Source organism: Chlorocebus sabaeus, chromosome 27 (genome assembly GCF_047675955.1).
Source record: "Chlorocebus sabaeus isolate Y175 chromosome 27, mChlSab1.0.hap1, whole genome shotgun sequence".
Classification (NCBI taxonomy): domain Eukaryota; kingdom Metazoa; phylum Chordata; class Mammalia; order Primates; family Cercopithecidae; genus Chlorocebus; species Chlorocebus sabaeus.
In genome coordinates, this window is record NC_132930.1 from 11,260,831 (window position 1) to 11,283,974 (window position 23,144).

Genomic DNA, 23,144 nt, shown 5'->3' on the forward strand with positions numbered 1-23,144 from the left:
TTTTGTATTTTTAGTAGAGACGAGGTTTCACCATATTGTCCAGTGTGATCTCGAACTCCTGACCTCAGGTGATCGCCCCTCCTCGGCCTCCCAAAGTGCTGGGTTTACAGGTGTGAGCCACCGCACCCAGCCAAAGCTTATTTATTTATGACTATTATCAACCATAGACTTTAGTTGCCTTAGACTTTTAGAAGGAAAGTCTCAATCCAGTCTTATAGGAATAGAAGATATGGGAATCTATGAAAAAGCACCCATAGAGTAGTAGTCACTCAAAAACACAGATTTACTTATTATATCTGAATCAGATTTAGGATTGAAATATTGGCGGCGCAGTGGCTCACAAGTGTAATTCTACCACTTTGGGAGACCAAGGCAGGCGGATTACCTGAAGTCAGGAGTTTAAGACCAGCCTGGCCAACATGATGAAAGCCCGTCTCTACCAAAAATATAAAAAATTAGCTGGGTACAGTGGCGCGCATCTATAATCCCAGCTACTTGGGAGGCTGAGGCAGGAGAATCTCTTATTCCCGGGAGGCGGAGGTTGTGGTGAGCCGAGATCACGCCACTGCACTCCAACCTGGGCTACAGAGCAAAACTTCGTCTCAAAAAAGAATATATATATATATATTACTATATTCGATTTAGGGTAATTTTTAAAAATGTTTTGGAAAGATAACTTCATGGAGAGTTCTGTAATGCTGATATTGATAACAGGGTTGCAAGTCATTTGAAACCCTGTAAGCCATACTTATATCCAAACATTCAGTAATGAATTCTGCCAGCAGTATATTCTAGTCTTCACAAATAAGCCAGGCGTGGTGGCATGGCCTTTTAGTTCTGGCAGCTCAGGAGGCTGAGACAGAAGGATCACTTGAGCCTAGGGGTTCAAGTCCAGCCTGGGCAACATAGTGAGACCCCCATCTCCAAATAAAAAGAAAAAAAAAATACGGCTGGGCACAGTGGCTCACACCTGTAATCCCTACACTTTGGGAAGCCGAGGTGAGCAGATCGCTTGAGGTCATGAGTTCGAGACCAACCTGGCCAACATGGCAAAACCTTGTCTCTACCAAAAATACAAAAATTAGCCAAGTGTGGTGGTGCATGCCTGTAAGCCCAGCACCTCAGGAGGCTGAGGTGAGAGAATTGCTTGAACCTGGGAGGCAGACGTTGCAGTGAGCTGAGATGGCACCACTGCACTCCAGCCTAGGTGACAGAGTGAAACTCTGTCTCCAAATAAGTAAATAAATAAATAAGAATAATGATACCCATCAGAATAGTTAAAATAATATTACTGACAATACCAAGTGTTTAGCAGTTAGAATTTTATGCTCTGCTTGGTAAGAATATAAATTGGTACAGTCACTTGGCAGAACTGTTTGACAGTATCTACTAAAGCTGAAAATATAGGCCAGGCGCAGTGGCTTACACCTGTAATCCCAACAGTTTGGAAGGCTGGGCGAGAGGATTGCTTGAGCCCAGGAGTTCAAGCCCAGCCTGGGCAACATTGCAAGACCCCTGTTCCTTTTCTTTCTTTTTTTTTTTTAAATGCCAACCGCGGTGGCTCACACCTGTAATCCCAGCACTTTTGGAGGCCAACGCCATCCTGGTCAATATAGTGAAACTTTGTCTCTACAAAATATTTAAAAATTAACTGGGCATTGTGGCATGTGCCTGTGGTCCCAGCTACTTGAGGAGTTGAGGCAAGAGAATCACTTGAGCCCAGGAGGTTGAGGCTGCAGTGAGCCCTGTTGGCACCACTGCACTCTAGCCTGGGCAACAAAGTGAGACCCTCTCTCGAAAAAACAACAACAAAAAACTATTAGTCTGTGACCCAGCAATTCCAAGTGTATATCCAACAGAGATGCTTACATATGTGCAGTAAAGGACAGAAGTAACAACCTAAATATTAATCAGCAATAGAATGGATACATGAAGCTGGGTGCGGTGGCTCATGCGTGTAATCCCAGCACTTTGGGAGGCTGAGGTGGGCAGATCACCTGAAGTCAGGGGTTCTAAACCAGCCTGGACAACATGGTGAAATCCTGTCTCTACTAAAATGATACAAAAATTAACCAGGTGTAGTAGTGCATGCCCGTAGCCCCAGCTACTCCGGAGGCTGAGGCAGGAGAATCACTTGAACCTGGGAGGTGGGGGTTGCAGTGAGCTGAGATTGCACCATTGCACTCCAGCCTTGGTAACAGAGTGAGACTCCATCTTAAAAAACAAACAAACAAACAAAAAGAATGGCCACATGAATTATGGTATAATACTGCAACAAAATACTGTACTGTGTTGAAAATCAAGGAAACTACTCCTGCACTTAAGAATATGGTTAAAATCTTACAAAAGTAGTGTTGCCACACACAAAGGAGTACATACTGCATAATTCCATTTGCATAAGGTTCAAAAATAGGCAAACTAATCTATGATTATAGAATTCAGCATGATGGTAATTTGGGAACAATAGTGACTCGGAGAGGGCATACAGTGGGCTTTGACTTACTGTTAATTGTTCTTTCTTCTCTCATTACATGAATTACTGAGAAAATAGTAGATTCTGTTAATATTTAACAGTTAAAACACATCCGTTTGTGTTACCATATTTATTGAATAGATATTGCTTTTTAAGCTTTGTTCATTAAAAAATACAGTGTAGGCTGGGTGTGGTGGCTCACACCTATAATCCCAGCACTTTTGGGAGGCCAAGGCAGGTGGATCACCTGAGGTCAGAAGTTCGAGACCATCCTGGCCAACATGGTGAAACCCCGTCTGTATTAAAAAAAAAAGATACAAAAAAAAATTATATGGGTGTAGTGGTGCACGCCTGTAATCCCAGCTACTGGGGAGGCTGAGGCAGGAGAATTGCTTGAGTGCGGGAGGCAGAGGTTGCAGTGAGCCGAGATCGCGCCACTGCACTCCAGCCTAGCAACAGAGAGAGACTCCATCTCAAAAAAAAAAAAAAAAAATTAATAACTACTTTAAAGAAAAAAAAAATGGATAATTTGCCTTTTTTTTTTTTTTTCATTTTACTGAGGATAATTTTACCCTGTGAAAGAATTTGAGTTCTTCCATTAAAGTACCATATACATTCTAGATACCAATTATGATAATTACATAATGAACCTAATAACAGATAGAACCTATATTATTAACTGCTTCTGCATCAGTTTTGGAGATCTACAAAGATCCCACTGATTTTAATAAAATTATGTAAGTCTTTATTAAAGTTTTATTATATGTATATGAATTCTGCATTGCTCTAATTTTAGTAACTTTAAATATTAGGAGATTATACACAGGACTGAATTAAATTTTATTCTCTGCAAATCCCGACTCTATAAAACTTTTCCCTCGTTTTCTAGAATCTAGCCAAAATAACCAAGGAAACCTGTTACTGTGATTGGTGACATCATATTTATGGTTGCAGTGGTTCATATATTTTGCTTGTCCCGTTATTTTAATCAAACTAATGGAAATTCAAATGTACATTTTTCACATCCTCCAGTTACTTATGTTAAGAGACCTTGGAACCATTGAAGAAAAGGGAGTTGCCTCTATATGTAATGCCAGACCTATGGCCCCTGAAGGGGCTTTCACTTTGCTATAGACATAGTTTTCTAAACATCCATAATATTATGGATGGATATTGTTTGAAGTTTCTCCCCTAAGAGTGAGCTTCAGTGGTTTAGGTCTGTTTTTTGCTTTTTATGATGGAAGATTTCAAGCATGTAATTAAAGATAATAGTACAATGAATCTCTGTGTGTCTATCATCTTGTTTCACCAGTTATCTACATGGCCAGTCTCCCTTCCCAACTACCACCATGCTGATTACTTATAATTTCATCCATAAATACTTTATCATGTATCTCTAAAAGATAATTTTGGTTTTCTTTGAGACAGGGCCTTGCTCTGTGGCCCAGGTTGGAGTGCAGTGGCTCGATCTTGGCTCACTGCAGCCTCCGTCTGCTGGACTCAAGTGATCCTCCCACCTCAGCCTCCCGAATAGTTGGGACTACAGGCACATGCCACCATGCGCAGCTATTTTTTAAAATTTTTTTCATAGAAATGGGATTTCGCCATGTTGCCCAGGCTGGTAGCCCACAATAGTTGGGTTTCAAGCAATATCTATTGGTTGAATAAACCAGTTTGTTTATTGGCTAGAAATTATCACAGTCTAGGCCAGGCACAGTGGCTCATGCCTGTAATCCCAGCATTTTCGGAGGTTGAGGTGGGTGGATCGCTTAAGGCCAGGAGTTCGAGACTAGCCTGGCCAACATGTAAAAACCCCGTCCCTACTAAAAATACAAAATTTAGCCAGGTGTGGTGGTGTGTGCCTGTAATCCCAGCTGCTTGGGAGGTTACGGCATGAGAATCACTTGAACCTGGGAGGTGAACATTACAGTGAGATGAGATGGTGCCACTGCACTCCAGCCAGGGTGACAGAGCAAGACTCTGTCTCAAAAAAAAGAAATTTTTCAGTCTAGATTTTGCTGGTTGGGTTCCTTGGAGTTTTTCAACTTATTCTTTATTTAATGTAAATTGGTAGTTAGGTCTAAAGGTACAGGTCCAATCAGATCTAGGCTTGAATTAAGAATATTTGTTAAGTGGTTTTATACCCCTCCATATTCTTAACATAAATATATCTCCTGTTAAACTGGGAATTTTTAAAAAATTAAAGGGTTCCTTGCAATAGGACTTAGAAAAATGTATATTTATTTAAGTATATATGGAGTAAATTGACTTTTACAGCCAGTTGTATTGGCCTGAATTATTGGGAGTAAAAATGTGCATTCATAATGACAATGCAAAATCATATATTTGCTTGAAATCAAAGAGGACCTTGAATTTTCTGAAAATTGTGTTGATACTCATAGTTAATAGTTAACTCTTATGAGTAAGGCACATGGTAAACAATGACAAAGCATTAAATGAGCTGCTCTTCTGATTGTAGCAAGTTTAATGGCAATTTCCATTTTGCTTTATTTACTAAAGTATACTTATGAGACAGGGCATGGTAACTTACTCCTATAATCCCAGCACTTTAGGAGGAGGAGCAGGAAGGATTGCCTGAGCCTGGGAGGTCAAGGCTGTGTGAGCTGTTATGCAGCTGCACTCCAGCCTGGGGGACAGAGTGAAACCCTGTATCAAAAAATAAAATAGGCCAGGTGTGGTGGCTTATGCATGTAATCCCAGAACTTTGGGAGGCCAAGGCAGGTGGATCACCTGAGGTCAGGAGTTCAAGACCATCCTGACCAACATGGTAAAACCCCATCTCTACTAAAAGTACAAAATTAGCCTGGTGTGGTAGTGCATGCCTGTAATCCCAGCTACTTGGGAGGCTGAGGCAGGAGAATTGCTTGAACCCGGGAGATGGAAGTTGCAGTGAGCCGAGATCATGCCACTGCACTCTAGCCTGGGTGACAGAAAGAGACTCTGTCTTATAAAATAAAATAAAATAAAATAAAATAAAATAGGCTGGGCATGGTGGCTCACTCCTATAATCCCAGCACTTTGGGAAGCTGAGATGGGAGGATTGTTTGAGCCCAGGAATTTGAGACCAGCCTGGATGACCCAGTGAAACCCCGAAACCCCATCTCTACCAAAAAAAGATACAAAAATTAGCCAGGCCTGGTGGCTTCTGTGGTTCCAGCTACTTGGGAGGCTGAGATGGGAGGATCATTTGAGCCTAGGAGGCAGAGGCTGCAGTGAGCTGAGATTGCACCACTGCACTCCAGCCTGGGCGACAGAGTGAGACCCTGTCCCTATTTAAAAAATGAGATGTGCACTTATGGCCTTTGGTATATGATCCTTAACTTTTCTACAAAGGTAATTTGAGCACAACCTAGACCTCTAAATTACAATGTTACCATCCCCTTCAACAAATGTAATTCTATACTATTAGGTTATCTCATATCACTGGCAAGCTATATGTCTTTTTTGTTTCTAGCCAGGACTAAAAGAAGTGGTAGAATCCTGTCGAGGAAAAAATCTATTTTTTTCTACCAATATTGATGATGCCATCAAAGAAGCTGATCTTGTATTTATTTCTGTAAGTATTTTCCTTTGCTGTGTGAATTTTAATGTGTTCTTGTCTATATAAAAGTTTCATCATACTTTAATAGTAAATCCATTGATATTAAGCCTCAACATTGCTGAGTATAGAGTTGTCCAGTTGACTTTTGGTTGTCACTTTATCTAACAGTTCACAAAACCCCATAATCATCTGATCAAATATATCATTTCAAGTCATTGAACAAGTAAACTCAAACAAAGTTCTGAGATTTAAAACTAGGAAATGGGCGGGTGCAGTGGCTCACGCCTGTAATCCCAGCATTTTGGGAGGCCGAGGCGGGTGTCAAGAGATCGAGACCATCCTGGCCAACATGGTGAAACCCTGTCTCTACTAAAAATACAAAATTTAGCTGGGCATGGTGGTGTGCCAGTCCAGCTACTCAAGAGGCTGAGGCAGGAGAATCGCTTGAATCTGGGAGGCAGAGGTTGCAGTGAGCCGAGATCGCACCACTGCACTCCAGCCTGGCAATAGAGCGAGACTCTGTCTCAAAAAAAAAAAGAACTAGGAAATGCTGGTAACATGAAACCACATGTAATGATAATATATTTCATATTATCATTATTTCTTGTTTCCAGTGGTTGGCAGAGGTGAGATGAAGAAAATCAGTTTGCAAACTTACAGGCATCTCCTCTCTAAATGAATTTTACATTAATTGTTTGTAACTTGGCATATGTTGGTTAGATTATCAGGCTAACCAACAGACATCTTTACCTCGTAATGTGGCTTTATAATGAAAAAAACAGAACCAACACTTGAGATTAAACTCTAGTAATCCACTATTTGAACCAAGGCAACTTACATCTTGTTGTCCTAGTAACCATCGGTTCAAATATTCTATGTGTAATGATATGGCTATCACCAGTTGGAAGCTGAGTGACAGTGTTATTTGACTTAAGATCTTTATGAGCTGGGCATAAGGGCTCATGCTTGTAATCCCAGCCAGCACTTTGGGAGACCAAGTCAGGCGGATCGCTTGAGCGTAGGAGTTTGAGACCAGTGTGGGCAACATGGTGAAACCCTGTCTCTAATTAGCTGGCCGTGGTGCTATGTGTCTGTAGTCCTGACTACCTGGGAGACTGAGGTCGGAGGATTGATTGAACCCCAGACCTTGAGGCTGCAGTGAGCCATTATTGTACCTTGCACTCCAGCCTAGGTGACAGGAGACCTTGTCTCAAAAAAAAAAAAAAAAAAAAAAAAAAAAAAAAAATTCAGTCTCCTCTTTTTGACCTCCTTAATAATTTCAGAGAAATTGATGCATGCAGCTTCTATGATTTACCTACCCATCCCCTATTTAAACTATTTAAACTTGCAGAAAGTTAGAGTAGAGGCATTAAAAAAAAAAAAAAAAAGAAAATATTTTGGAGTAGCTAGGTATCTGGAAAAAAATCAATGAGTTACTTAGTCTAATTTTTAGGTGACCAGAGCCTGGAATGGTAATAGAAGAATTTTCTGCAGAAAGGACATTTAAAAATAATCTGTTTTTGCATGCCAGACAGGAATTATTTTGTAGCGATCAGTTTTCAACTGTTGTTTTCAAAGCTCCTTTATCAGGGGAAGCTGTCTGGTCATCTCCCATCTCTAGCCAGTTTCACCCTACATCATGAGCTGTCTGCCTTTCTGTACACCATTATATCTAACTCTTGCCCTAAGTTGTTCCATGCATATAAACAACTTTTTCCTCCTGCTTTTCATACCTCAACTCAATCTTCAAGTTTTGATTTATTTTCACTTGGTTCCTTTATTTAGTCTCCCATTGGGTTATAATCTCATCAAGAGAAGAGAGTTAGTACTACTTACTATTAGTTCAATAATTCCTATTCCCTTTAAGTTTTAGACTTTTCAGAGCACTTTCATTTTTGTCAGAGCATCATAACGTTCATGTGTTAGTTTTTAGAGAGCCTGCTATCCTCATTTTCCAATGAGGTCATTGAGGCAGAGGCAGCCACACTTCTCCAAGGTTACATGTAATCCAAAACTAAATGCCTAGACTCTGGGCTCATGATTTTTTTTTTTTTTTCCCCCCTCTAAAGGAAAGTCTTCATCCATTGGCCGGGTGCGGTGGCTCATGCCTGTAATCCTAGTACTTTGGGAGGCTGAGGCAGGCAGATCACTTGAGGTCAGGAGTTTGAGACCACCCTGGCCAACATGGTGAAACCCCGTTTAAAAATACAAAAATTAGACAGGCGTGGTGGCACGCCTGTAATCCCAGCTACTCAGGAGGCTGAGGCAGGAGAATCGCTTGAACCCAGGAGGCAGAGGTTGCAGTGAGCCGAGATCGTGCCACTGCATTCCAGCCTGGGTGACAGTGCAAGACTCTGTCTTAAAAAAAAAAAAAAAAAAAGGCAAGTCTTTGTCCACATAGTATTCTATATCCTAAAGATGATAGGTAATGTTTAGCTTTAATGAGCTCAGAAAGCATTTGTGAATAATATTGCAATATTTTAAAAGACTGTTGATATAGGACTATAAAAATAGGGGAATAAGAAAGGAGACCAGGCGCGGTGGCTCACGCCTGTAAACCCAACACTTTGGGATGCTGAGGTGGACAGGTCACCTGAAGTCAGGAGTTCAGACCAGCCTGGACAACATGATGAAACCCTGTCTCTACTAAAAATACTAAAAAAAGCAGTGGGGTGTGGTGGCGCATGCCTCTAGTCCCAGCTACTTGGGAGGCTGAGGCAGGAGAATCGCTTGAACCTGGCAGGCAGAGGTTGCAGTGAGCCGGGACTGCACTACTGCACTCCAGCCTGGGCAACAGAACAAGACTCCATCTCAAAAAAAAAAAAGACTTTAAAGCTTATTTTTAAGGACTATAATGATATATTACATACAATAAAGAAAGAGAATAAGAAATAAGAAAACGCTTACGTTTCATTTCAGATTGTGAAGTCCTTTAGGATAACTGTCTCATTCATTTATATATCTTCAGGGCTTACCTGGAATCTGCCTGCCCTAGTTATCTGGCATATAGATAGTAGCTTCCCAACAAAAATTTATTGAGTGAGTTCTCTAGATGCTTCAAGCTATTTCTTCTGATGATTATATTTATAAAATGTATTATTTCTGTGGAACTAACAGAGGATTAAATCAGGACTACTGATGATTGTTAACTCCACACTTTAACCAGGACTTCAGGATATATCTTGAAATCCCTATCTCATAGGCACTCTGTTCTTTATCCCATATACTTTCATCAGGTGAATACTCCAACAAAAACCTACGGAATGGGGAAAGGCCGGGCAGCAGATCTGAAGTATATTGAAGCTTGTGCTAGACGCATTGTGCAAAACTCAAATGGGTACAAAATTGTGACTGAGAAAAGCACGGTTCCAGTGCGGGCAGCAGAAAGTATTCGTCGCATATTTGATGCAAACACAAAACCCAACTTGAATCTACAGGTATAAAAATGAAGCATTAGAATCTGGTTGTTCTTATGTAAATACTGATGTGTTAAAGTTGCCCAAAATTAATTCTAGCTTAAAACTTTCCTTTGCATTGGGATTCTAGGTGCTGTCCAACCCTGAGTTTCTGGCAGAGGGAACGGCCATCAAGGACCTAAAGAACCCAGACAGGGTACTGATTGGAGGGGATGAAACTCCAGAGGGCCAGAGAGCTGTGCAGGCCCTGTGTGCTGTATATGAGCACTGGGTTCCCAGAGAAAAGATCCTCACCACTAATACTTGGTCTTCAGAGCTTTCCAAACTGGTTAGTATATAGCATTCAACTCTCCATTAAATTAAAGCCAAATACTTATTTATTTTAAGCCTGATAAGCTACACAGATACTTTTTTAATAGTAGTAAGAGGTTATGCTTTTGAAGATCATATTCTTGCACATTTAAATTATGAAATAATTTTCACAAAGGAGATCATATATCAGGGTATAAAATATTCTGAAAAATTATGAAATCTTAAAATAGTAATTTGATTTTTATCACTCTTTCCTTCTCTTTACCCTTTTTCTTAATCATCTGTCCTCTCTAATTTAAAACATTTTCCCTTTCTAACCCATCCATTGTCTCCTCAAATTGAGCTCATCAGTATCTCATGTATCTCCCTCAGTAATTTGCATCAACGCAATGAAATATAAACTAGATGTGTAAAATTGCTGTTTTAGCCTATCTTACTCTTCTCTGTGTGTGTGTGTGTTTTTTTTTAAGGCAGCAAATGCTTTTCTTGCCCAGAGAATAAGCAGCATTAATTCCATAAGTGCTCTGTGTGAAGCAACAGGAGCTGATGTAGAAGAGGTAGCAACAGCAATTGGAATGGACCAGAGAATTGGAAACAAGTTTCTAAAAGCCAGTGTTGGTAAATTCAAATTTTTCTCTAATAAAGAGAGCTACTATTTACTGAAGGCATATTATTTGCTGGTACCAGTGCTTTATATATCTCACTGAATCCTTATAACCTGTTAGGAAGATGCTGTTATTTTCTTTTTTAGAGATGCTTCAGACCCAGGGAAATTTGTGCAACTTGCTCAAAGTCATGCAACTGAGTGACCAGATGTTTCTAACTCCAAAGCCATATTATTCCTTACTGCATACTGCATTGCACTAGAGCAAGCGTGGGCAAACTATGGCCCTTGGGTCAAATCCAGTCCACAGCTTGTTTTTGTAAATAAATTTTTTTGGAACACAGCCATGACCATTAGACTACATATTGTCTATGGCTGCTTTTGAGCTACAGTAGCAGTTTAATAGCCTCCTCAGAAACTGAATGGTCCACAAAGGCTGAAATATTTACTGTCTGGCCCTTTGCCATGAAAGTTTGCTGACCCAGGCCAGGCACAGTGGCTCATGCCTACAATCCCAGCACTTTGGGAGACTGAGGCCAAGGCAGGCGAATTGCTTGAGCCCAGGAGTTTGAGACCAGCCTGGGCAGCGTGGTGAAGCCACAGCTCTACAAAAAAAATAAAAAAAATTAGTCAGGCATGGTGGTGCACACCTGTAGCCCTAGCTAAGGTAGGCTAGGTAGGAGGATCACCTGAGCCTGGGAGGTCAAGGCTGCAGTGAGCCATGTTCATACCACTACACTTCAGTCTGGGCGACAGAGGGAGACTCTGTCTCAAAAAGAGAAAAAGTTTGCTGACCCTCTGCTAGAGTAAAGAATGTGGGGCAGTCATACTAGATGAATGAGAAAAAAATAGGCGATAAAAGGAAACAATATAAAAAGTTAAACGTAGTCATAATGAAACTTTAGTTAGAAAATTATTTGGAAGTTACTTGTGGAGTTGTTGCCTGCAAATTTTACATAATTTATAAGCCTATTATTTATCTATCTGAATTTTATTATTAAAAAGTCTTAGTATAAGGTTTCTGATTTATATAAAGAAATTTGTCACATGATTGAGTTTTCTCGTTCTTACATGAAAATACTGGTTATTTTTTTCTTTCTGTAGGGTTTGGTGGGAGCTGCTTCCAAAAGGATGTTCTGAATTTGGTTTACCTCTGTGAGGCTCTGAATTTGCCAGAAGTAGCTCGTTATTGGCAGCAGGTATTAATCTTTATAGGTAATAATTTCTGTTTAGCCAGGCGTAGTGGTTCACACCTGTAATCGCAGCACTTTAGGAAGCCAAGGCAGGAGCATCACTTGAGGCCAGGAATTTGGGACTGACCTGGGCACCATAGTGAGACCCCATCTCTACAAAAAATTTAAAAATTAGCCAGGCATGGTGCTGCACACCTGTAGTCCTAGCTACTCAGGAGGCTGAGGTGGGAGGATCACATGAACCTAGGAGTTGGAGGCTCCCGTGACTTTTGATCCCTCCACTGCACTGTAGCGTAGACAACAGAGTGAGACCCTGTCTCTAACATAATAATAGTAATAGCAATAATAATAGCAATTTCTGTTTAGCTTCTCGTTAAGCATGTCACTTTTTGTCCATGAAATATTTTTGATGGAATTTATTTATTCCAGGAAGTCAAACATTAGTATATTCAATTTGCTTATTTTATGTTTATTTATTGGGTATCTGTGTTTTTAATTTATCTTTCCTGCTAATCAATGTTGATGGAAGTTTGTGATAAACCAGTATTCTAATTTTATAGCTAAATTTGCTCCCAGAGTAAAACAAAAACAATTATCCTTAATTATAATTCTTCTCTTTTTTTTTTTTTGAGACAAGATCTCACTCTGTCACCCAGGCTAGAATGCAGTGGTGTCATCCCTGCTCACTGCAGTGACCTCCTGTGCTCAAGTAGTCCTCCCACTTCAGCCTCCTAAGTAGCTGGGACTTCAGGAATGCACTACCACGTTGGCGAATTTTTTTATTTAAAAAAATTTTTTTTGTAGAGACAAGGTCTCACCATATTGCCCAGGCTGGTCTCAAACTCCTGGGCTCAGCAGTCCTCCCGTCTTTGCCTCCCAAAGTGCTGGGAATATAAGTGTTAGCCAGTGAACCTAGCCTAATTCTTCTCTGTCTTGAAAGGCATAAAATCAAAGTAAAGTAAGAACCTATATTATAACGTTGGTCGGGCGTGGTGGCTCACACCTGTAATCCCTGCACTTTGGGAGGCTGAGGTGGACAGATCACTTGAGGGTCAGGAGTTCGAGACTGGGCTAGCGAGGCTGAGGCATGAGAATCGCTTGAACCCAGGAGGCAGAGGTTCTAGTGAACCAGGATTGCGCCACTGCACTCCAGCCTGGATGACAGAGCAAGACTTCGTCTCAAAAAAAAAAAAAACAAACAGAACCTATATTGTCATGCTTTCAAGTGGTTTTGTATTTGTTGTTATTTGTTTTGAAACTTTCAGACTCACAGAGCTAAAATTAGAAACCCTTCCCAAACTGGAAGCATTAAGCAAGCTCTGGGAAGTAGAGTTGATGTTTACTGAATGCTTACCCTGTACTGGGTACTCTTTTGGGCACTTCGCATACAGTATCATTTAATACTCATCACTAACATTATCCCCTTTATTTGATGAGGGAACTGACATGGAGATATTAAGTAATTTGTCCCAATTACTAGTTGGTATATATGCCTTTCCCAAATATTTTCCCCCTGAGTTTATAATTTTTCAGGTTTCAGCAGTAGATATGGGAGGGAATCTAAAGAAATGCACGTTTCTTTTTTTAAAATGTTTTACTTTTTAGAGACAAGATCTCACTGTGTTGCCCAGGCTAGATTCCAACTCTTGGGCTCACGTGATCCACCTGAGCCTCCTGAGTAGCTGGGACTACAGGCGCACCACCCTGCCTAGCCAGAAATGCACATTTTTAAGGGAAAACAGATAGACTTAGTATCATTCCAGTCAATCCATCATGATGGCTTTATCTCACTGTTCATCATGTGAAAATTGCAGATAAACTCTTAATTTTCCAGCACTTTGGGCTAATTGCTTAAGCTCTCAAGGTTTGATTGAGATGGTCCCTGGAAGCTTAAAGCCTTAAAAAAAAATTTCTTTTGCTTTGCCTACCTGGTTACCAACCTAAATTTAACAGATTAAGTGATCGGAGACTCTTCTCATATAACATTTTGTTCATTAAAAACCTTGTCAAATATTTGTGGTGGTATGGTTCATCCAGAGGTAGCTAGAACCATAATTGTTTGTTCCCTGCCCACTTTCCACTGAAACTGAATTTTTGTGAATAGTGGAGCACAAGCAAATGAAGGAATACTTTGGGGTTTGATTGCTTATAGCTTGTTTCCACAGAGTTTAGAGACACGGGCTAAGGAGAATATGGTTTCCTATGTGCCTTATTTAGGCTGGTCTCATAGCTGAACCTGAAATGCGCTCAGAATTAAAACTTGGTTGTGCACTCCAATTTTTGCATCCATCCTAGCCTTATGCATGGAAAGTCAAGCCAAATGAAATTACAAATTTTTAGGATGGCTTTTTTTTTTTTTTTTTTTTTTAATTTAAGACAGGGTCTGGCTCTGTCACCCAGGCTGGAGTGCAGTGGCATGATCTTGGCTCACTGCCACTTCTGCCTCCTGTGCTCAAGCCATCCCACCTCAGCCTCCCAAGTAGCTGGGACTACAGGCACATGCCACCATGCCTGGTGAATTTTTGTATTTTTTGTAGAGACAGGGTCTCACCGTGGTGCCCAGGCTGGTCTTGAACTCCTGAACTCGAGCAATCGCCCACCTCGGCCTCCTGAAGTGCTGGGATTACAGATGTGAGCTACCACTGCTGGCCTAGGATGGCTTTAAGGAAGGGGATGGGTGATTCTTTTGTTGTTGTTGTTGTTTTGTTTTAAATCCACAGGCACTAGAGTTTGGTTAATTTTTGCCTCCTGTTAATATGTAAGTGTTGTATTTGTACAATAGCACTCACCATAAAACTCTGAGTAATGTGTGTCATAGGCCATACCTCTTTTAACTAATCATTGCACAATTGTACATGTAATTTCAGGTGATAGACATGAATGACTACCAAAGGAGGAGGTTTGCTTCCCGGATCATAGACAGTCTGTTTAATACAGTAACTGATAAGAAGATAGCTATTTTGGGATTTGCATTCAAAAAGGACACTGGTGATACGAGGTATCAGTTTTTAAAAATATTTCAAGCCCTTTGAGATTGTGTTAACTCCTCATCTTAATTTTTTGATTGGTGGATGTGTGCATAAAATATATGTATATATATAATATAAAGAATAAAAATAAACATCCATATCTTCACCACTCCACCAGCTTAAGAAATATAATTTTACCTGGCTGGGTGCGGTGGCTCACGCCTGTAATCCCAGCACTTTGGGAGGTGGAGGCGGGCGGATCACGAGGTCAGGAGATTGAGACCATCCTGGCTAACATGGTGAAACACCATCTCTACTAAAAATACAAAAAAATTAGCCAGGCGTGGTGGTGGACGCCTGTAGTCCCAGCTACTCGGGAGGCTGAGGCAAGAGAATGGCATGAACCCGGGAGGTGGAGCTTGCAGTGAGCCAAGATTGCACCACTGCACTCCAGCCTGGGTGACAGAGTGAGACTCTGTCTCCAAAAAAAAAAAAAAAAAGGAAATATAATTTTACCTGTATCTTAAACTCCCTGGTATTAGAATATAATGCCATGTAAAGCTTAGCAATACTGATTTTTTTTTTTCCTATAGAGAATCTTCTAGTATATATATTAGCAAATATTTGATGGATGAAGGCGCACACCTCCATATATATGATCCAAAAGTACCTAGGGAACAAATAGTTGTGGATCTTTCTCATCCAGGTGTTTCAGAGGATGACCAAGGTAAGGCTCTGAGTCTCATGAATCATTTTGAGTACAGACCTTAAAACTTTTTATCTTCTGGAAACCTTAGGTTGTTCAGTTTTATCATTTATATCATTGGTAGGCCTTCTTTTAAACCTCATTTCTCTGAAATTAAAGTCTTAGGCATGTCATCAACATTGATTTGAAGTGATCAGCTGTGGATTGGTCCATTGATTTTTCCAACATATCCCACAAAGCCCCAAAATTCCAAGGAGATGATTCCAAGGCAGAGTTTGGGGCCTGCCACCATCACTCCCACTGATGCTAAAATCAGATTATTCCCAACTCTTCTGCAGTCCTAGTGTTAGAGTATCTATAGTACTATCCCCCTTATGTGTGGTTTTTCTTTCCATGGGTTCAGTTATCTGCAGTCAATTGCAGTCTGAAAGTACTAGAAAGAAAATTCCAGAAATAAACAATTCATAAGTTTTAAATTGTGTACTGCTTCATCCTGCCTGGGACATTTATCATTCCTTTGTCCAGCATATCCACATTCCACATGCACTCGCCCATTAGTCACTTAGTAACTTTTGGCAATCAGATTCAAAAAACAAGTATGTGTGTAAGTATATATAGGGGTTCAGTATTCTCCACAGTTTCAGACATCTACTGGGGGTCTTGGAATGTATCCCTGCAGATAAGGGGGGAACTACTGTAATGTCAAATAACTCCTTATTTCTGTTTTTTTGTTGTTGCTGTTACAGTGTCCCGCCTCGTGACCATTTCCAAGGATCCATATGAAGCATGTGATGGTGCCCATGCTGTTGTTATTTGCACTGAGTGGGACATGTTTAAGGTAAGGTAACAGAAAAGATACTAAGGAAAATTCTAGAGGTGTTCCACTATCAGCTGAGGTTGAGTATGTGTTCATGTATGTGTTTTTTTTTTTTTTTGAGACAGAGTCTTGCTCTATCACCCAGGCTGGAGTGCAGTGGCGCCATCTCGGTTCACTACAAGCTCTGCCTCCCGGGTTCTCGCCATTCTCCTGCCTCAGCTTCCCGAGTAGCTGGGACTACAAGCACCTGCCACCACGCCTGGCTAATTTTTTGTATTTTTAGTAGAGATGGGGTTTCACCATGTTGGCCAGGATGGTCTCGATCTCCTGACCTCCTGATCCACCCACCTCGGCCTCCCAAAGTGCTGGGATTATAGGCATAAGCCACTGCGCCCAGCTCATGTATGTGTTTTAATTGTTCCTATGGTTTGTCTTTACAGGAATTGGATTATGAACGCATTCATAAAAAAATGCTAAAGCCAGCCTTTATCTTCGATGGACGGCGTGTCCTGGATGGGCTCCACAATGAACTACAAACCATTGGCTTCCAGGTAATCATGATCCTGGACCCTTTTTCTTCTTTTTGTTTCATCTTTAGTGTTTGATTCAACAACTGGAGACTATAATCTAGTCAAGTTGACATCAAAAGACCATCACAGCAGCTCAGAATATGTTTGGCTGATTAAGATGATACCTAGGGAAGTTCTAGGGCAGTTCTTTTGGGGAACCAAATCAATATCAGAAGTTTATTTCAACAATTAGGAAAGTGCTCATTTGCTTTTTAAACCCATTGTGTGGGTTTTAGAATTTTCTTATTTTCCTTAGCAGTAACCTAACTCTGGGGCAACATGTCAGTTCTTTTGGAAGTCCCTTTGGGATTTTTCTGACTACTCTACTTCCTCCCTAAATTTGTGATCTAAAGGTAGAGAAAGAAAGAGGTCTTGGTCAATCAGCAGGTGTTCATCCTATACCTTCTGAGTACTCAGCACTGTCCCAGTGCTGTGAGGGGTCTGAATGAAATATATGGGAGTTTCAATGGTACTGGCCCGCTTCTGATTCAAAGTTTATCAACTGGCCAGGCATGGTGGTTCACACCTGTAATCCCAGCACTTTAGGAGGCTGTGGAGGTGGATCACTTGAGGCCAGGAGTTTGAGACCAGCCTAGCCAACATGGCGAAACACTGTCTCTAAAAAAAAATACAAAAATTGCCGGGCGTGGTGGCTCAAGCCTGTAATCCCAGCACTTTGGGAGGCTGAGGCGGGCATATCACAAGGTCAGGAATTCGAGACCAGCCTGGCCAATACTGTGAAACCCCATCTCTACTAAAAATACAAAAATTAGCTGGGCGTGGTGGCACACGCCTGTAATCCCAGCTGCTCCAGAGGCTGAGGCAGGAGAATCGCTTAAACCTGGGAGGTGGAGGTTGCAGTGAACCAAGATCACACCACTGCACTCCAACATGGGTGACAGAGCAAGACTCCATCTCGGGAAAAAAAAAAAATAGTAATTAGCCGGGCGTGGTGGCCTGCGCCTGTAATCCCAGCCACATGGGAGGCTGACGTGGGAGGATTACTTGAGCCCGGCAGGCAGAGGTTGTAATGAGCTGAGATCATGCCGTTGCATGCCAGCCTGGGTGACAGAGCGAGACCCTGCCTCAAAAAACAAAAAACAGCTTGTGAATTATGGAACATTTGGAAAGCTGACAGAAGCCTCCACCCAGAACAGTGTATTTATATGTTACATCTATTTCAGTTCTCCAAGGAGTCCCAAAAGTATTAATAAGAAGCTACTTTCCATTTCCTTAGAGCAGTGTGTATATGGGGATAGGAGGATGGGGAGGTGGAGTAAGTTAGGGAGAATAAAAAAATATGCCAGGGGGTTGCAGTCAACGTAGTGCCCACGCAGAGCAGAAAAGCAGCAGTGTTTGATAGCTTGCTACACACATCTCAGCACCAGCTGTCTTGGAGAGGTACAAGTAAGGCCTAATCTGCTATTCAAAAATATCTGATCTGGTTCTCTTAAACCTCTCACCAACTTGGTGAAGGTCCTTATTTAGAACTCAGCGCCCATTTCTCCTTCATGAGAGATTTGCTTGTGGAAAGAATCAAATGGCATCCTTGTCTGTGAACTCTTCCATCCAAGACCTTGGGGACTCTTCTATTCCACCCCTCCCTAGTGAGTAACAGCATGACTGTTTTCCCCGGTCATGACTAAACTCAGGAATGTTATTTTTAAAAGGTTATTTGCAAGGCATAGACACATTTTCTGTCATTCCTGTTTTACTCATCTAAGGGGAAACATATGTAGAGAAATACATATTTTAAATGATTTTAAGTTATTGTAAAAGTTAACTTTCCTAGTGAGGATTAAAAAAACTATTAGGAATGGAATCACTAAATAAGGAGAATTTGTAAGTCACTAAGACAACTGGTTAATATAAAGCAGAAGCCCTTTTTTGTGGTATGAGTCAGAATTAAATATTAATTTATAATTCAAAAGACAGGAAAATTGAGTAGTATATTTATCTCTGCTGTGGAGGGGAGATGAATTCATGACCGTTGAAGTAGTATTTTTAATAAGAAGATGATTTTGAATATATGGAATAAATGAAAAATGTAATAGACAAAACAAAAATTGATTGTCATTTAGTGAAGGCTGGCTTCTTGTATGCTAAGCACTTTACCTAATTTAATACTTACCACAACCCTTTGAGTTAAGTGGTGGTGACACAATTTACAAGTGGGAAGAAAGACCTGTAGAGTTTAGGTAATGCAGCAAGTGCCAGTCAGGATTCCAGACTCCGAAGTCTGAATTCTTAAGAATTATGCTGTTGGCAGCGCACAGTGGCTTATGCCTGTAATCCCAGCACTTTGGGAGGCCAAGGCGGGTGGATCACGAAGTCAGGAGTTTGAGACCAGCTTGGCCAACATAGTGAAACCCGCCTCTACTAAAAATACAGAAACATTAGCCTGGTGTGGTGGCGGGCGCTTGTAATCCCAGCTACTTGGGAGACTGAGGCAAGGAGAGTCGCTTGAACCTGGGAGGCGGAGGCTGCCATGAGCCAAGGTCGCGCCACTGTACTCCAGCCCGGGCGACAGTGTGAGACTCGATTTAAAAAAAAAAAAAAGAAAGAAAAAGAATTATGCTGTTACAAACAGGGCGTAGTGGCTCATGCCGGTAATCCCAGCACTTTGGGAAGCCAAGGCAGGCAGATCACTTGAGGTCAGGAGTTCGAGACCAGCCTGGCCAGCATGTAAAACCTCATCTCTACTAAAAATACAAAAATTAGCGAGGTGTGGTAGTGCACGTCTGTAATCCCAGCTACTCAGGAGGCAGACAGGAGAATTGCTTAAACCTAGGAGACGGAGGTTGCAGTGAGCCAAGATCGTGCCACTGCACTCCAGCCTGGGCGATACAGCAAGACTCCATCTCAAAAAAAAAAAGATTATGCTGTTAGCTTTTGCAGGATTTTTAGTACAAGGGAAATTGAAATGAGAATGGAGTTTGAAATAAAATATGAACTCACCGGAATTTGGTCAGTTAATTTCATGCATGTTTCTAAAGACAGTGGTGGCACATAATTGACTACTTTGAGGGAGTCAGGTGTGGGAATGACAGGAGTGAGAAAGTCTAGCTATGAATATTAAAATGAAGTGTAGATTAATTCTAGAAACAAAAAATAAGGAAGAAACCAAAGATCTCTCATAGCAACCCAGACAACTTGAGAATCCTTTTCTAAGAAAAAAATCTAGATTCCCCCTGCTCCCATTTCGGTACATTGTAAATTCTTACACTTATGTAATTGTTAATAGTTCTCTTAAAATTTTTTTTTCAGATTGAAACAATTGGCAAAAAGGTGTCTTCAAAGAGAATTCCATATGCTCCTTCTGGTGAAATTCCAAAGTTTAGTCTTCAAGATCCACCTAACAAGAAACCTAAAGTGTAGAGATTGCCTTTTTATTTGTGATTTTTTTTTTTTTTGGTACTTCAGGATAGCAAATATCTATCTGATATTAAATGGTAAACGAACCAAGTGTTTTTAAGGAAACAAAACTATTTTTTTAATCATCAGATTTATACTAGCTATATGGGTATTAGCATATCTGGTAATTATGAATCTAGAATTTTTTTACATATTTTTATAATACTGTTATCTCAGTTATTGGATGAGTAAAAGATAATCATGTTGGTTTTAATAGTGTCAATTTTTGTAAAATAAAAATTAAACTTCAAACACTTTATAAATTGTCCACAGGCCGCACTTTAATATCACATTATAAAGGGAAGGACAGTCTTCATTTTTCCTGGTTATTGGTTTGCTTGTCATTAAAGATGTATTTTGAATCCATGAAATTGCTATGCTAAATAGCCTTTACATGTATGGTCTGGTTAAAGTTCCTTTGTTCCTTTTGTTTTAATAAAATGTGTCTCTGATTTTTTAACTCAAAAGGATCATCACTGTTAATTTCTAGTCACCCCAAATATGGTTAAAAGATTTTTTTTTTAAATCATAAAGAGAAAATTAGTAGTAGTGTTTCTTTCTCTCCCCATTATTTCTTGGTTTTCCTCACTAATCTTTTTTTTTTTTTTAAGTCCAAAAGCCAAAAATATTTATCTTGGTTTTACATTTTAATTTCCATTCTTAATTGTAATTTTTTTCTTTAAGGAAACCAATATAATCTCATGTATAAAAACTTAAATATTTTACAAGTTATGTATAGCATCATTCTAAAATAAGAAATTTTTTTTGTTTTCCGTCTGCTTTTTTTCTTATGTCTCTTGTTGAGTTTTATATTTTCAGTGATTATTTTTGCTTGTGTTAGATCATTATTAAAATGTATCCGATGTCCATTTGATACTTGTGTTCTGCTGAGAATGTACAGATTGCATTAAACAGCCCAGGTCTCATCCTTCAGGAATTTTGCAGTTCAATGAGAAGAGGGAGACAAATATAAAGATGAGGACAGAAGCATCTGTACAGATAAAAATTCCATAAATAAAACGTTCTCCATCAACAACTGTATGGGTGTAATTTTTGTCAATGCACAAGTAACTGAGTCATGACAGCCTGACATTGGATGGGGAAAAAAAATGACACCTCACTTTTTAGAGAAAAGGATATTATATTCTCTCAAATGATGCAACAAAGGGAGGGAATTTAGCAAATAAACATTGGCAAACTGTAGCCCATGGGTCAAATCTGGCCAGCCACAAGTGAACTAAGAATGGTTGTTACATTTTTACATGGTCACATGTTAAGTGGTTTGACCAGGCATGGTGGCTCATGCATGTAATCCTAGCACTTTGGGAGGCCAAAGAGGGAGGATCACTTAAGGCCAGTTTGAGACCAGCCTGGGCAACTTATTGCCTAGGCAGTAAGACCCCGTTTCTACAAACAAAGCACAAACATTTTAAATGGTTATACAAATCCCTACATAATATCCTCAACTTTACCTCTTGGCTGGCAAAGCCTAAAATATTTCCTACCTGGTCTTTTAAGAAAGTCTGCATACCTCTGAAAATGACAAATACTAGAGTTCGAACATAAGGTGAGCGTTTACTCATAAGACTTTGAAGTAAGGATGAGTTTATTAATTAGAATTTGCTTTACATTTATGCTTGAAAATATTCTTGTATTTACTTAGTAATTTTATATTCTAGTAAAGGCATTGTAAATCCAAAGATATATGAAGATGTATGCTAAAGCAGATAGAATTAGGCACTTGTCCAAATGAGGAATTTTAAATTTTTAAATGTTTTTTTTTTTTTTTTCTATTTTTAGACATCTAATGCTATAGATTCTAACTTTTTCTCCTCTTGTCTAGACATGCCAAATGCTGGCAAAAAAAATTGCTTTTTTTGTTTTTTTTTTTCTTTTTTGTTTTTTTTTTTTTTGTTTTTTTTTTTTGAGACAGAGTCTTGTTTTATTGGCCCGGCTGGAACGCAGTGGCACGATCTTGGCTTACTGCAACCTCTGCCTCCCAGGGTTCAAGCCGCCACACCCAGCCTAAGAATTGCTATTTGGATATTGCCAAATCTGTAAAAACACAACAATAAGCAAAATCCTTTTAAACAAAGGAATCCTGAGTTCATCTCGTTGGTGGAATGAAGCAATTCTATAGCAAATAAATCCTTTGAAAGAACTACAAAAAGAAGAAAAAAGAAATAGGTACTTGGGCCAGGTGCAGTGGCTCATGCTTGTAGTCCCAACACTTTGGGAGGCTGAGGTGGGGGACACCTGAGGTTAGGAGTTTGAGACAAGCCTGACCAACATGGTGAAACTCGTCTCTACTAAAAATAAAAAAAAAAATTAGCCAGGCATAGTGGCACGCATCTGTAATCCCAGCTACTCAGGAGGCTGAGGCAGGAGAATTGCTTGAACCTGGGAGCGGAGGTTGCAGTGAGCCAAGCTGGCACCATTGCACTCCAGCCTGGGCAACAAAAACTAAACTCTGCATCAAAAAAAAAAGAAAAAAGAAAATAAAGAAATAGGTACATGTTTTAAATTGCAAGATGTTTCAATGCCTGGAACTGATAAGTAAACAATTATTGTAAAATATAGTTACTGGCCGGGCATGGTGGCTCATGCATGTAATCCCAGCACTTTGGGAGGTCAAGGTGGGTGGATCGCTTGAGCTCAGGTGTTCACGACCAGCCTGGGCAACATGGCGAAACCTCGTCTCTAAAAAAATACAAAAAATTAGCCAGGAGTGGTGGTGTGTGCCGGTAGTCCAAGCTAATTGGGAGGCTGAGGTGTGAGGATCACGAGCTCAGGAGGTCAAGGCTGCAGTGAGTCAAGATTGTACCACTGCACTCTAGTCTGGATGACAGAGTGAGACCCTGTCTCAAAATAAAACAAAAACAAGTTACTGGTAAATGGAGGAAAATGGGCAAAAGAGGGCTCATAGAGCCAGATAAACTTGCTGTTTGAAATGGGAGGAAAAACTCAGTAATTAGGCATGTAGCTTAATAACAATTTGAGACCTTCATGTGAAAAGCTGAATGAAGATGGTTAGTCTTTTTTCTTTCCTCAACCAGTTAAAGACAATTTTTTTTTAATGATACAAACTTTCAGTTTTTAAAAATATACA

General features: G+C 40.2%; 1 protein-coding gene across 4 annotated transcripts in view; it reads left to right on the forward strand.

Moving 5' to 3' along the window:
* UGDH (UDP-glucose 6-dehydrogenase) overlaps positions 1 to 21,068 on the forward strand; it is a 28,445-nt gene extending 7,377 nt beyond the window's left edge. For all 4 annotated transcript variants that reach the window (XM_008017611.3, XM_008017608.3, XM_008017609.3 and 1 more), the window contains 10 exons: positions 5,949 to 6,050; positions 9,272 to 9,472; positions 9,582 to 9,779; positions 10,234 to 10,381; positions 11,472 to 11,566; positions 14,428 to 14,558; positions 15,123 to 15,256; positions 15,982 to 16,073; positions 16,493 to 16,603; positions 19,889 to 21,068. In XM_008017611.3, coding sequence (XP_008015802.1) covers positions 5,949 to 6,050; positions 9,272 to 9,472; positions 9,582 to 9,779; positions 10,234 to 10,381; positions 11,472 to 11,566; positions 14,428 to 14,558; positions 15,123 to 15,256; positions 15,982 to 16,073; positions 16,493 to 16,603; positions 19,889 to 19,999 — 1,323 coding nt within the window. In that variant the 3' untranslated portion in view covers positions 20,000 to 21,068. The remainder of the gene's footprint in view (positions 1 to 5,948; positions 6,051 to 9,271; positions 9,473 to 9,581; positions 9,780 to 10,233; positions 10,382 to 11,471; positions 11,567 to 14,427; positions 14,559 to 15,122; positions 15,257 to 15,981; positions 16,074 to 16,492; positions 16,604 to 19,888) is intronic.
* The last annotated feature ends 2,076 nt before the right edge of the window (positions 21,069 to 23,144 follow it).